The 14,296-nt window shown below is 48.1% G+C and overlaps 1 protein-coding gene across 1 annotated transcript in view; it reads right to left on the bottom strand.

Moving 5' to 3' along the window:
* Window positions 1-1,621: 1,621 nt before the first annotated feature.
* The window catches only part of Cul1 (cullin 1), a 66,109-nt gene continuing 53,434 nt past the window's right edge, over window positions 1,622-14,296 (bottom strand). The window contains exons 12-22 of the mRNA XM_013021688.1: window positions 14,105-14,153; window positions 13,709-13,840; window positions 12,663-12,780; window positions 11,086-11,162; window positions 10,551-10,682; window positions 6,184-6,276; window positions 4,335-4,382; window positions 4,174-4,256; window positions 3,588-3,693; window positions 3,192-3,305; window positions 1,622-2,198 (exon numbers count right to left, since the gene is read on the bottom strand). Coding sequence (XP_012877142.1) covers window positions 2,118-2,198; window positions 3,192-3,305; window positions 3,588-3,693; window positions 4,174-4,256; window positions 4,335-4,382; window positions 6,184-6,276; window positions 10,551-10,682; window positions 11,086-11,162; window positions 12,663-12,780; window positions 13,709-13,840; window positions 14,105-14,153 — 1,033 coding nt within the window. The 3' untranslated portion in view covers window positions 1,622-2,117. The remainder of the gene's footprint in view (window positions 2,199-3,191; window positions 3,306-3,587; window positions 3,694-4,173; window positions 4,257-4,334; window positions 4,383-6,183; window positions 6,277-10,550; window positions 10,683-11,085; window positions 11,163-12,662; window positions 12,781-13,708; window positions 13,841-14,104; window positions 14,154-14,296) is intronic.

Genomic DNA, 14,296 nt, shown 5'->3' with positions numbered 1-14,296 from the left:
TGAAGGGTAAACAAAGGAGGAGGCTGCAATGCTTGGTAAGAAATGTACGCATTATCCTGCCCATGCAATTGTAACCCCTCTGTACAGTATTTTCACAAATAAAAGTATTTCTGCTGGTGGGTGGTGGCTCACACTGTAATCCTAGCTACTCTGGAGACCTGGAGGATCTGAGAAATCAGTGGTTCAAAGTCAGCATGGGGAAGAACAGTTTCCAAAGTTTTTTTTTAAAAAAAGTTACTTCCTAATTGCACTTTATGACTTGTCTGAGAATAGCTGCATTGACTCTGGCAACATAATCATTTTGTGTGTGTGTGTGTGTGTGTGTGTGTGTGTGCGCGCGCATGCTCACGCGCTGTTATAGCTGGTATAGCCCTTGTTCAGCTTCCTTGCTCACGGCTGATGCTGTACCACCGGAGCCACACCTGCAGTTTGGCATTTTTGCTGGTTAGTCGAGTCCCTTGGACTTTTGTCCTGGCTGGCTTTGAACCACCATCCTCAGATCTCAGGTAGGATCTCTTGCTAGGATTGTGTGAGCCGCCAGCACCCAGATACATGGTGCTTCTTTTTAGTATCACTTATCCCAGGGACAAAAAAATGAACTGTTAGGAAAAGTTGTGTCACTTCCCGTTTGTACGTTAATGGGGCAGAGTTCAAATCATATCTGTGACCCCCCCTGGGGCCTCAGTGTTTGGCTTTGGTATAGTTTGCTATTAAGGAACCTGGGAGACATCTTGAGCTTAGAGAAGGAAGCAATCAAGCTGCCTGGCTGAGAAAATTCCCACCCCGCCCCATTGTCTTGCCTTTTGGCCAGGAAATGATTGCAAGGGGGGTGGGGCTCGGCATCAGATGACAGTAACTCTGAAAAGACCAGGAACAACCGGCCCTGCGGTGACATATGGACCAGCAGTGTGGAGTCCTGGGATCCCTGCATGTGGGTGTGCAACACGACCCCCTGGCCTGGGGCCTCCTTCCAGGGAGACACATCCAACAGCCAAGAACACGGTTGGACTTACCAGTAGGTGCCTGGCACCTGACAGCACTGTGGTAGGGAAGGCCACTTGTCCTCTCCACCCGATGCTGCTTCTCAGAGTGGGCTCCTGACAGCCAGCGGGGGTGCAGCCTCACCAAGGCTTCAGCCGACTCCTCGGACTCGGACTCGCGGTGCAGGTTGTGCAGGCTGTGCAGACTCTACATTCCAGCTCCTTCACCACCTGGCCTCTGCTTCCGCTGTTAAAGGGGCCCTGTTAAAGGGGCCCGGCTACCCCTGGGACAGATCCTCAGCCGGGGTGCTCACTAGAGGAAACTCACCAGACGGAACTTGCTTGTGGTCATGGCTCAAGGCTGTTTTCCCTGTCTGAGTGTTAGAAAAGAAACATGAAGGGTTGGTGTGGCGGAACACACCTGTATCCAGCGCTGGTGAGGCCAGTGAGCTTGAGGCCAGCAATACTACTGTCTTCAGAAAATAAAAACAAACCAAAGTTAATCCAAAAAGGAAAAAAAAGGAAGCAAGAAAGGAGTAAAAAAGGAAGAAGGTGAGATTCAGGGTTTAAGGGGCCTCAAAATGTTAACTTTTAAATAAAAACGCAGCTCGTTTTTAGCTATAGGAAGACGCTGGGAATAGAAAGTTGCACAATCATTAAATCTTTTATTTACATATAGAAATTAGCAAAACTCAAAACAAAACCAAATGCAACTTGTACAGAAATCCTTTAATTTTCTTTATTTTCACACATTAAAAAATGAAACACACTATACAAATGGGTTTTCATAGCAGATCACAGCGGGTCCGTTCAGCTGGCGCAAGGCGCTGCTCAGTGGCAGCTGGAACCAGGCGGCCAGGGGATTGATTTAAAAGCAGACGCATGCAGCCCTCAGCATGGAAGTCACTTCCCCTCGGTTCTTAAATTAGGTTAAATGGCGTTGGTGTTGTATTTACAGACTTGAAATGTGTCAGTCCTGAGCAGTTCTGCTGAAAGTCCGGGACCAGCTGATGGGAGCCCGGGACTCCGTTTATCAAGGGAGGCCCACGTGGCGGCAGGCTGGCTGCTATGAACTCGAGTTGCTCTCCTCTCCACTGGAACTAATTTCTGTGGGTCCCACAGACCCTTCTAGAAGTGTTAAGCCAAGTAACTGTAGGTGTCCTTTTCACCATCAACTCGCTCCAAATATTCTTTCTCAATGAGAATGTCGATGCATTTCTAGGCATTAGGTTGGAGAAGGAAAGGGAAGGGGAGGGAAGAAAAAACATCCGTGAGAACAGAAGGTCACATCACCACCGCAGCCCTCTGCTCTCAGCAGGGGGCCAATGGACCCCATTTCTGCTTCCCTGGAGTTTTGCTGACCATGTAAATGCTGCTTTCTCAATTGGAGGACACTTTTTTTTGGGGGGGGGCAGTCTTGGGGCTTGAACTCAGGGCCTGGGCACCATCCCTGTGCTTCTTTTGCTCAAGGCTATCACTCTACCACTTGAGCCACAGAGCCACTTCCAGCTTTCTCTGTGTATGCAGTACTGAGGAATGGAACCCAGGGCTTCATGCATGCTAGGCAAGCACTCTACCACTAAGCCACCTTCCTAGCCCCTTGGTTTCTCAAATGGAGTCCCTTCAAATGTTCCCCAGCAGGCACCCTAGAACAGGGCTCAGGAGCCACGGCCCTGGCACATTAGCAGCAGGTAGGTAAAGAAGACTAGCATGTTCAGAACACGGACTAGCTCTGAGATGCAAACAGTCTTGCCACAGCTAGACACTGCAGTCTGGACGCCGCGCCCATCACAGCGCAGAACCCGTTCTTACCAGGCCCAGGAGAGAGTTTTTTACAAGCTGTACAAAGCATGCCAAAAACATGCCACAGAGGCAGCTGTGTGGTCGCAAGTAAGGGTGGCAGCTGCTGGGGCCTCTGATTGGAGGGGAGCGGAGGGGCAGGGCGAGGAGGGGTGGAAAGGATGCGGGTGACCCCATAGCCTTTGGCGCTGGCTACCCGAGCATGTTTATGAAAATCAATACTTTGGATTTGTGCACCTCTCTACAGAGATGTCAGTCCAAGTGACAAGCATATTTTCCTTTGTAGAAACCTATACATAAGAAACCTATCGTATCATCTATTAAATAAGCCAATTTCCTTCATGAATAGCAGCGGGCCAGCTTTTCTCTTCTAACATGAGAACTCAACACTAGTGCCGCAAGCTTTCTTACCTTGATCACGGGGACCCGAGGCTTGAACCTGGAGGACAGCTGCGTGAGGACTTCGCCCAGGAGCTGCTGGTGTTTTAGGACCTTCCTCATCTTCATGATTCTCACGATGGCCGCCTAGAGACCAATGAAGAGCGTGGAGTTTACAGGTGCGCACTCACCGGAGGCAGGGTGACAAGGCCCTCAAAGGGTCTCAGGTGGGCAGCAGAAGGGGACGGGAGCTAACTCTACTTACCTGTGTTTCAAGTCGAATGTCACAAACACCCTCCCCTGACCTTTCAACCTGCCACACCCACTTGCTCCTCCAGGGACCAGCGTCCTGGCTCCCGGCCAGGCCAGCCCTCCCCACACCACGGCCCATCCGGGCGAGCTGCCCGCACAACACAGATGTGCAGCCACCTGAATCAAGAGCTTGCGGTCTTCCTCGATGTTCTTGTGCGTGGTTTCTTGTTCCTGCTTCTGCTCAGTTTTCATTGGCACATTGATGTTAACCCTTAATTTCTTACTGTCAAGAAAATGGAGGAAACAAGTCACTGTGACTTTTAAAGGCAGGCTGGCAGGCTGCCCCCTCTCCATGTTGTGAAGGGCCTGGCCCCGCTGGACAGGAGCGGGAGGTGTCATGCATTTCTTCCAACCTCCCCCCAGGCCCTGAGCTCAGTCTCCAGGGGCTGCCTGCCTTGCTGAGCGTGGCTGGAGCAGCACTGGCAGCGCAGGAGAGCCTGCTCCTTAACTCCCAGGCTTTGTCATGTGTAAGAAAACCAAGACACTTGGATATAAAGGCTAAAAGACTTGAAGGGAACCGTTTAAGAATTCCTGGTTCTTAAATAAAGAGCAAACCAAAACACAAGCATCAAATGAAGAAGCATCTAGAACCACCAAGTAGCCTACCCAGCCCTGCATGCAGCTTACAGTGCCCTTTGGTTTGTGCCCAGGGTGTCAGGGTAAGTCAATGGTCTAGGCCCATCTTTTTATTAATTTTTCTTACTTTTTATAACCAAGAAATAGCTTTATTAAGGTATCTGGCTTCAATTCCACTTCATCAACATTTGCATTTTCATCTTCTAAGACCTAGAAGGAAATAACTGTTATTAGATAAGTCACAGGCAGTCTTTCTTCTGGCTTAGCGTACAAAGTGCACGAACATACCAGTAACTTGGACTTCAATAAGATCTGTAGGACTTGTGCCAAAATGTCCTGCAATGGAAAGAAAGAGAGAGAGCATTAGAGGAATGGCGGCTCCTTTCTGCAGCTCTCCACGTGCCACAGTGCTGCCCCCCCCCCCCTCTTCTCTCCTCTCCAATTCCCCCCCCCCCCCCCCCCCCCCCCCCCCCCCCCCCCCCCCCCCAAACACACCAGCATGTGCTCTAAGGACAGAGCTGCTTCCATTCCTCCCTTCAACCCTTTCTGGCCTTCACCACCCACACATAAAAATCAACCTAGGTGCTCTACCACTGGGCTGCGCGTAAGCACATTCAAGTCCTGGGGAGCATCAGCAGGACTGAAAACCCAGCTCTGCTCGTGAGCCCGCTGGGCTCAGAGGCAGGGGCTGGTGCTTGGGTGGCTTGTCGGTGGCGGGGTCTGATCATTTCTGGAGGTATTAGCCTCAGGGGCACTTCCTCAGCAAGGACAGGCAGAGGCAAGTCTCTGACCCAGAGATTGGGCGCTCATCCAGTGGAGGACACGCAGTGAGCAGGCAGGGTGCTGGCTCTAGCGCTGGCCCACTTCCCCTACTAGGAGTAGCTCTGAGGCACGGCGGAGAGCATGGCGTCCCATGCGAAACCCAAGCAGACACTGGCATGGCAGGCTTAGAAAGGCAAGAATTCATTACACAAGCATACCACCCGCCTGACCTGTACACAAGCACTCAGCCCTGTACACAAGAGGACACACACAAGCACACTCAGTCTTGTATACAAGAGGACACACACAAGCACACTCAGCCCTGTACACAAGAGGACACACACAAGCACACTCAGTCTTGTACACAAGTGGGCATTAGTCAAGAGCATCGTGAGCCTGCACATGGGCCCAACGTGTGGAACCTTCTCCAAAAGTCTGGAAGCAACCTAAGCCTCCCAGCAAAGCCAAGCCTTTGATCAACCTAAGCCTCCCAGCAAAGCCAAGCCTTTCATCATTCTGGTTCGGGAGAAGGAGAATCAGGAAAAAACCTGTCCATTCCAAGGGGAAAATCATCTGGTTATTAGAAATTGAAGGTTTATTTGGGAGTAACATGAAAAAATACCATAAAATAAAGGATTTTCCTGACTCACAGTTCCCAACTTTGTTGAACATTTTTCAAAATCGCGTTACCTATTCTGGTTCCCTTATACTGGCAAATAAATTCAGAACTGGCTTGTCCATTTCTACAAAAAAGTCAGCTTGACACTTTCTTGAATCCTATAACCTCGACACCGATGGCGTCAAGAAAATATTTACAATTTCTTAATATACAACCATATCATCTGTAAATGCAAAGTTTCAGATTTAAAACTTCTGGATTACGGATGTTCAACGGGTGAGGCCTATGCAAATACTCTAGAATTTCAAAATTTGCCAAATTAGAAATACTGCAACTATTTCTGGTCCCAATCATCTCGAAGAGAGGAATCCAACCCATAATTTGCTCTCAGGTTTCACAGTTATATTGATAAAATATGTTGGTCTTTTGTTTGCTCCTTTTTATTAGCTTTCATTAGTGTTACAGGAAGGACTTTATGATTTTATTTGCACGTTTGCAGAGTATTCCAATCAATCTCCCTACCTCCATCACGCCTGGCTCTCGGTTACTGTCTCCTTTTGATCTTGTTTCAGGGTCAGGGTATGTTTTTGCCCCCAGCCCAGTGAGCCAGCTCTGCGGGTTATACACTATGCTAGGTTTTTCTCCAGAATGGAACAAATTCATGTTCATGGTGCAAACACCCATACCTCTGCTACAATGTCCACAAGAACAAGGGAATGGCAGCTGGCTACAGAGAGATTGTGAAATGATGAGTACCATTTTGATCTGCGTGCTGTCGGTGAGCTGTTGCACGGTGTAGGCGTCCTCCGTGTTGTACTGAAGCAGGATCGCCATCTGGAACGTGGACGCCTGGGAGGCCCCGCAGAGAAGAGAAGAAACATTCACACATGAGGAGGCGCCACAGTGTGTATAGCTTAAGTTTATGAATCAAATGCTTCTAACAGAGGCAAAAAATAAGGAACACAAAGTTAAGGTTCTCTTAAGAGAACACAAAGTTATTGAAGTGAAAGACCTGAGTGCAGAATTTTAATATACACTGACTTTAGTCCTTCATTATGAATACGTAAAGTAAGGTAAAAAACAAGCAAAGGGGTCCAGGATCGTGGTTTGAGGCCAGCCCAGCAAAAGGCTCACAAGATGCCCGCGGGCATGGGGGCTTGAGCCGACTTGGGAGACTGAGATGAAGGGAATCTTAGTTCCAGGCCAGTACTGGGGGAAAGGGGAGTGGCCAGGGGAGCAGGGTTCAAATAATGGAAGGGCACCAGGGAAGCCCAAGCCTGTCTGGCATGAAGTGAAATCCTACTTCAAAAAGATCAATGCGGCCAGATGCTGGTGGCTCATGCCTGGAATCCTAGCTACTCAGGAAGTAAGATCTGAGGATCTTGGTTTGAGTCTCTGAGACTCTTATCTCCAATAAACTACCAAGTGGTAATGTGCTAGCCTTGAGCAAAAAAGCTCAGGGACAGAGTCCAGGCTCTGAGTTTGTCTCAGGACAGGGGCACACATGCACACACATATGCACACAAATGGTGGAGGCATGGCTCAAGTGACAGAGGGGGAAACTCTCAGTGCTATCCCAACTAGCATGCAAAAAAAGGTGGCTGAGACTCCGTCTCCACCTATAAGCTAGGTGCCGTGATGTCTCCAGCCATGTCAGCTACTTGAAAAGCAGAGGTGGTAGGATTGTGAGCTCAGACTGGTTTGAACAAGTATAAGACCCTAACTGTAAAAGCAAACTAAAGGAAAAAGGGCAGGAGGCATGGCTCCATCAAGTACAAACTACATATAGCCATTTAAAGAAAAGAGGTGGGGGCTGGGAAGGTGGCTCAGTGGTAGAGTGCTTGCCTTGCATGCCTGAGGCCCTGGGTTCGATTCCTCAGCATCACATAAGCAAAAAGAAAAAAGCCGGAAGTGGCACTGTGGCTCAAGTGGTAAAGCGCTAGCCTTGAGCTGAAGAGCTGAGGGACAGCGCTCAAGCCCAGAGTTCAGGCCCCACGACTGGACAAAAAAAAAAAGAAAGAAAGAAAGAAAGAAAAGCAAAGAGGTGGACACCAGTGGTTCACGCCTCTATCCCTAGCTACTCAGGAGGCTGAGACCTGAGGATTGCTGTTAACCAGTCCAGGCACACAAATTCTCAAGACAACTCTTATTTCTGATCAACTAGCAAAAAGCTAGATATGGCAGCATGGCTCAAATGGTAGAGTGCCATCCAAGAGAGGAAAAAGCTGAGTGAGAGTGTGAGGCCAAGTTTAAGGCACTAAAAAAACAAAGAGAGAGAAGAGAGAAATGGTGTACGGCAACCATGATGGCCACTTCTCACTAACGTATGTAGCAGGCAGTGCAGGCTGGCTCTGTCACTTGGTTTGCTCACTGGGCTTCCCTACTTTCTTCTCTTAAAGACCCACCACCACAAGTAATGAGCCAGCACTTGCCTAGGCAAGATTGTGAAGAAATAGTGAAGATACAGTCACCCAGGATGCCTGTTTTAGAGTATATCACATGGCAGACTGAAGGATGCTAGTCAGAATATGGAGGGGGAAAAAGCAAGACTCTGTAAAAAGGCGAATAGGGTGCCCGTGAAGAAAGGTCACTACGATCTATCTTCCCAACAGCAATGACCCAAATCAAAACAAACTCTGTATATCTGCCACAGTGCAAACTGTAGTGCTTAAAATACATGCCTTTTACAGTATGAAAAGAAAATCAATGATGGCCAGGTGTCCATGGCTCATACCTGTCAGCCTAGCTACTCCAAAGGCTGAGATCTGAGGATCACAGTTTAAAGCCAGCCAGGGGAGGAAAGTCTGTGAGATTCTTATCTCCAATTAACCACAGAAAAGGTGAAAGTGGAGATGTGGCTCATGTCTAATCCTAGCTACTCAGGAGGCTGAGAACTGGGATGGTGGTTCAAAGCCAGCTTGGGCAGGAAAGTCCGTGAGACTCTTATCTCCAATAAACCACCTGAAAACCAGAAGTGGCGCTGTGGCTCACGTGGTAGCTGGAGAGCTAAGGAACAGCGCCCAGGCCCAGAGTTCAAGTCCCATGACTGACCGAAAACAACAACAACCAAAAATCCTCAGACACAGTACTTAGGACCTGAGTTCAAATCCCAGTATTGGTACAGACACACACACACACACACAAAGCAAGACACAGTACCTACGACCTGAGTTCAAATCCCAGTATTGGTACAGACACACACACACACACACACACACACACACACACACACACACAAGCAAGACACAGTACCTACGACCTGAGTTCAAATCCCAGTGTTGGTACAGACACACACACACACACACACACACACACACACACACACACACACACACACAGAAAAACAAAGCAAAAAAAAACCCTCTGCTGTCATTGTGTGTGTGTGAGTCATGAGACTTGAACTCTGGGTCTGGGCTCTTTAGTTCAAGAATAGAGCTCTACCACTTGAGCCACAGTGCCATTTCTGGTAGTTAATTTAAGAGTCTCATGAACTCTGCTGCCCAGGCTGGCTTTGAACCTCAATCCTCAGATCTCAGCCTCCTGAGTAGTTAGGATTACAGGTAGTGAGCCACTGGTGCCTGGCCTGCTGTCAAAATTTTTGAAGAATCGAATCCCAAACAATTTGGTGCAAAGTGCCTTCCCTGCTCTTGTCTTAATGCCACCAGCAGGAACAAGCGCCCACTTCCGGCATTTCACACAGAGCCAGGAGTGGCTGGCATGGCTGGCAGCGGACAGGCCCTGTGTTAAACTCTTCCTTGAGCAGAAAAAGGAACAGATGCATTGGGTATGACAGACTACACACAAGGAGTCTTCTATGTGAATTTGTAAAACCAACTCCAGTTGTCTAATCATGAGACATTCTTGTTGAAAAAGATCTCTGGACCCCGTTCCTGTACCTTAACTGCTTTAATGACTCAAAGTCTCAATGAATGGGCATTCTGAGCATGCTGAACCCAGCCTGAAGTCTCTTAACACCCAAAGAGTTACAACAGACTACAAGTTTACCCATGAGCCCTTGCAAACACTGAATACATTACACGGTTATTTGTCAAGTCCGCCAAGTACAAACTTGAGGTGGAAAGAATCTGGATTTTTTTTTTTTTTGTGCATACTAGGGCTTGACCTCAGGATCTCCAGCTCTCACTCGGCTTTCTTTGCTCACAGTTGGTACTCTATCGTTTAAGCCACACCTCCAGCCCAGTATTTTGCTGGTTAATTGAACATGGAGCCTCAGGACTTTTCTGCCTGGGTTGTCTCTGGGCTCTTCCAGATCTCAGCCACTAGTAGCTAGGATTGCATCACAGGTGTGAGCTGCCGACACCTGGCGAAGCTGGGCTGGTTAAAGACAAAAGAGCTCAGTTGAAACTTTGGCTTTACCACACATGAACTAAGACGCGGTCGCGTGGGTTAAACAGAACTAATTTTTCTCATCCACAAACTGAAAACACCATGAGTACTGCCACAATTATCATCTAGTACTTAGAACTGCAAGAACAAGGAGTTCTTATTAATGTGAAAATGCTGTCAAAGAAAAAAAGGATGGCAGAGCTGAGTAGATGCAGTGCCAGCCTTTTAAGCCTACCTCCTGGCAAGAGCCATGCGAACACTTACTAAGAACATTATTCTTCTAATTCTCTCCTCACCGCTGAGCTTTAATATGCCCATTTGATAGAGAGGACTGAGGCTCAGAGTTATCAAGTAACTACCCCGTCCCCTTAGCCAGTAGAATTAGACTCAGCTCATCTGACTTCATTAAAAAAAGCTTTTTTTTGGTGCTGGTCCTGTGGCTTGAAATCAGGCCTGGAAACTGTTACTGGGCTTTTTTGCTGAAGACTAGTGCTCCACCACTTGAGCTACAGCACCACTTCCAGCTTTTTGGGAATTCATTGGAGACAAGAGTCTCACAGACTTTCTAGCTTGGGCTAGCTTCAAACTATGAACCTCAGATCTCAGCTTACTGAGTAGCTAGGGTAACAGTGTGAGCCACGGGCACAGTCTGACTGTATTGCACCAAAAGCTTGAACTCTACATTCTGGTACAAGAGTAACTTGATTATTTCTATAATTTGTCTTATGTTCATTTAGAATTACTTTTTTCTTTTCAAAAAGAAAAGGTTATCTTACCTGCAAAGTGTATCTGTTTTTGAAGCAGTTTGTTACCAATTCTCCTTTAGATAACTGATACAACCATGTCAACTTTCTGCCACTGTGCCGGCTGGCATAGAAGGCTGTGAACCGCTGGTAACTGCGCTCCAACTGCACAGAAGGACAGCGTTATGTGGACTCCATCAGCCCTCACGTTCCACGCCCAGCCGTGCTAATAAAGCGCCTTGCCCTAGGTTTACAGTACAAAGTGAGTGTCCTTCCTGAGCAATGGGGTGAATGGAGACACGGCCATGCTCCGGGCCCAGCAGAAGCCATTAAGCGCTCAATAGAGAACAAATTAGGTTCTTTTTAAAGAGTAAACGGACATGCTCTGCTGACTGGGACAGAAATGACCACCTTCAGCTGTCTAACCAGTCTGCTCCGCCATCACCCTCCAGGGCTAAATGCTGCCCTGTCTGCTCAGCATAGAGGCCAGCGCCCTGCAGGAAGGCTTCTGCAGAAGCCACGGCTATGACCACAAATGGACAGGCTGCCCGTTCCTTCCCAGCCTTACCTCGGATGGCAAGGCGAATGTGCAAGATTGTTGAAAGGGCCATGACCCGGAACTCAGAACTTGAATACTGAAATCCACTGGGAGGTCGGCGAAGGTGTTGGGAGAAAATTCCAGAACATATTTAATTAGTCTTAGAAACTGAAAAATTCTGTCATTCCAGTGACATGCAGAGAAGTGTTCTTTATTAAAAGAAAATACATGAAATTAAAAATCCTGCTTGAATAGAAAAGGAAGAAGTGAGCACAGTTTTAACTCCTTCAGTTAAAGGGGAAGCCATGTATGTGGAGGGCATTGCCCGTCACGCGGGAGTCTGAGGATGGCCGGAGCCACAGGGAGAACTCCTGGGTCAAACCGAGGCATAGCACAATGGCTCCCAACACAAGGACCCGCAAAGCTCCCAAGTGCAGCGTGTGGACTCTACACAGGGCCAGAGCACGGCTCGAGAACGCCGGCACCAAACCCCAGCACCCTCCCCACAAACAAAGCACACCCTGACATAGACATTCATAACCTAGGAATTAAAACAATCATTTCATCTTAGCAGATGGCTGGAAAGTTCAGTGGCAAAGCAGTGAAGCTAAACAAGGAGATAGCACTTTGGATTCAGGAGAGGAAAACTTTGTTTTTCATATAAAAGACAAAATTTCATCACATGATGATGGCATAAACTTGCCACCCCATGACTGCAGCCAATCTTAAAATACCAGTCCTGTCACCTCTCTGCAGAGAGCATCACTCAAGCCACATTCAGTTTTTGGTTTGTGTCTACACAGCCCAAAGAGTTTCTTTTTTTTGGTCCGGTTGTGGGGCCTGAACTCGGACTGGGCGCTGTCCCTCAGCTCTTCAGCTCAAGGCTAGCGCTCTACCACTTGAGCGTCAGCCCCACTTCCGGCTTTTTCTGCTTATGTGGTGCTGAGGAATCAAACCCAGGGCCTCATGCATGTAAGGCAAGCACTCTACCACTGAGCCACCTTCCTAGCCCCCTAAAGAGTTTCTAATAATAATAAAAATAAAAAGCCTGTGCCAGTAGCTCATGCCTATAATCCTAGCTACTCAAGAGGCTGAGATCCATGGACTGTGGTTGGAAGCCAGCCCAGGCAGGGAAATTTGTGAGACTATTACTGCAATTAACCACCAAAAAGCTGTAGCTCAAGTGGTAGAGCACTAGCCTGCAGCAAAGAAAGCTTAGTGACAGCGCCCAGGCCCTGATTTCAAGCCCTGGCACCAGCACAAACACAAAAAGGACCAAAATCCAGAATGGACCCAAACTAAGGATCAAAAGAAGGTAAGGCAAAATAAGCCACGCATGTGCTGTCCGTGTGGGATGATCATGAGAAGTCTGAACTTGGGACCCAGATGCAAGTGACCTGCTGGCCTCCGGCTCCCAACCACATGAACCCTCATTCTGGCAAGGCTATCATCCAACACACCCCTTGGAAGTCAGGAAGGGTGGGGCACTGGGGAGGCACTTCCTGCTGCTTGACAGACCATTGACCTTCCACACTTCAAGTTCCATCGTTTCTCTCATCTGCTGCAAGGAACCCCTGCAGAAGTAGCCACAGACCCTGGATACTCACAGTCGAGTGGTTCAGAATTTGTTAGGTGCTTTTTGAACTGTTCATTCAAATCTTTGCTTACACCAATGTCTTGAAACATTCGTTGAAGTTTGGAGGTATACTCAAAACCACAAGCTTGCTGAAATAAATCCAGAGAACACTTACTAATTTTACAGCATATTCATGTTTACAAGGAATCTTAAAGAAGTCACATTATAGCACATATGCTTAATTGTGTGGTATTAAATAAAGTTATTTTTTATGCTATACACATGTACTGATTAAAATCAACATTAATGAAAATAATTAACATCTGAACAGCTAAATCTCCTAACACAATAATCACGATTCAAGCACCTCAGGAGCAAGGCATTCTATTACTGTGGTAGAATACTAACAAGTAATTCGTCTCTTATCCCAAGACTATAGACTGAACTCCTCGGCCTGTCCAGGTGGGTCCTGGAGAGGTCAGGAGGGTGGGGCACAGACTGAATGGGCTTCAGAGGAGACAGAAGAGAGCTCTACTAGCACTCTACCAGCGACAAAGCTCACCAGCAACCCCAGGAGCCACACTGATTTTGGACTTCTGGGAGACTCAGTCTGTTGTTTGAGCCACCCAGCCCATGGTATTTTGTTTTGGCAGTTTGAGCTGACTAAGATACGCACTGAGTCTAGGTCAAAGTGGAATATGCTCTGAGGCATATATGACAACACCAAAACACACGGACGGACAAAGGAGGCAGAACAAAGGACAGCAGCAAAGGAACACCAGGGCCTCTGCTCCACCCACAGGAAACAAACCCAGAGCAAATCAACTGCTAGTCCACTCACAGGGACTAGAGCTATGTCCCAGGTATGTCCACAGCAGGACTGGGCACAACAGAACGGCCCAAAGAGGGCTTGGCCAAGGTAGAAGGCACTGGCGGCCCCACAGGAGACCTGCTCAGCGTGGCAGGTTTCCAGCACGGGAGCAGCTGAACACGTGCTGTACAACTCCTCTGCCAAGGACAACCCAGGGAAACCAACAACCACATTCACAAGGCCTGCGGGCGGAAGCAGAAGCTCACCTTCAGCTTGGAGATCATGCTCGCCTCAGCATCGTCACTCGCACTGTTCTGGTGCACAAGTCTCTTGGCCAGCATCTTTGCATAGAACTTCTGGAACACATCCTTGTCCTCTATGTACTTGAACACGACCATCTGGTTAAGTCAAGAAAACACAGGAGTGAAGCACACACCTGGCGCCAAGGCATGCCTAGTTCGGGCGGGGTCTGTGTGCCATTGGATATGATGGCACACATCCTGCCCCAAAGGATTTATAGTACGTATGTCTATCCATCCCTCAAGCCACAGTAAGCTGGATCAATGAGGGTAGTACTAATGTAACGCCCTGGCTAAGCAGCCTCATAAGCGTGTGTGGCAGGAGCAGCTATGGAACACGTGCACAGTTGGGGGGCACCTTACCACTTGATTGAGCGTGTCTTCTAATTCTGCCTCTTCTGGGTTCTTGGAACTGAAATTTAAAGATACTGTTTTAAAACAAATGAGTAGATCGTTATACAAGCACCACATGGTCAAAATGCCACACTGGAGTGTGGTTCCAAGCGTTCAGATGATCGATTCTCCTTGGATCAGGCCATGGGGAAGGGAGGGTGA

Source organism: Dipodomys ordii, unplaced genomic scaffold, assembly GCF_000151885.1.
Source record: "Dipodomys ordii isolate 6190 unplaced genomic scaffold, Dord_2.0 Scaffold56, whole genome shotgun sequence".
Lineage (NCBI taxonomy): Eukaryota > Metazoa > Chordata > Mammalia > Rodentia > Heteromyidae > Dipodomys > Dipodomys ordii.
Note: the sequence above shows the minus strand (reverse complement) of the source record. Positions and strands in the feature narration are given on the sequence as shown.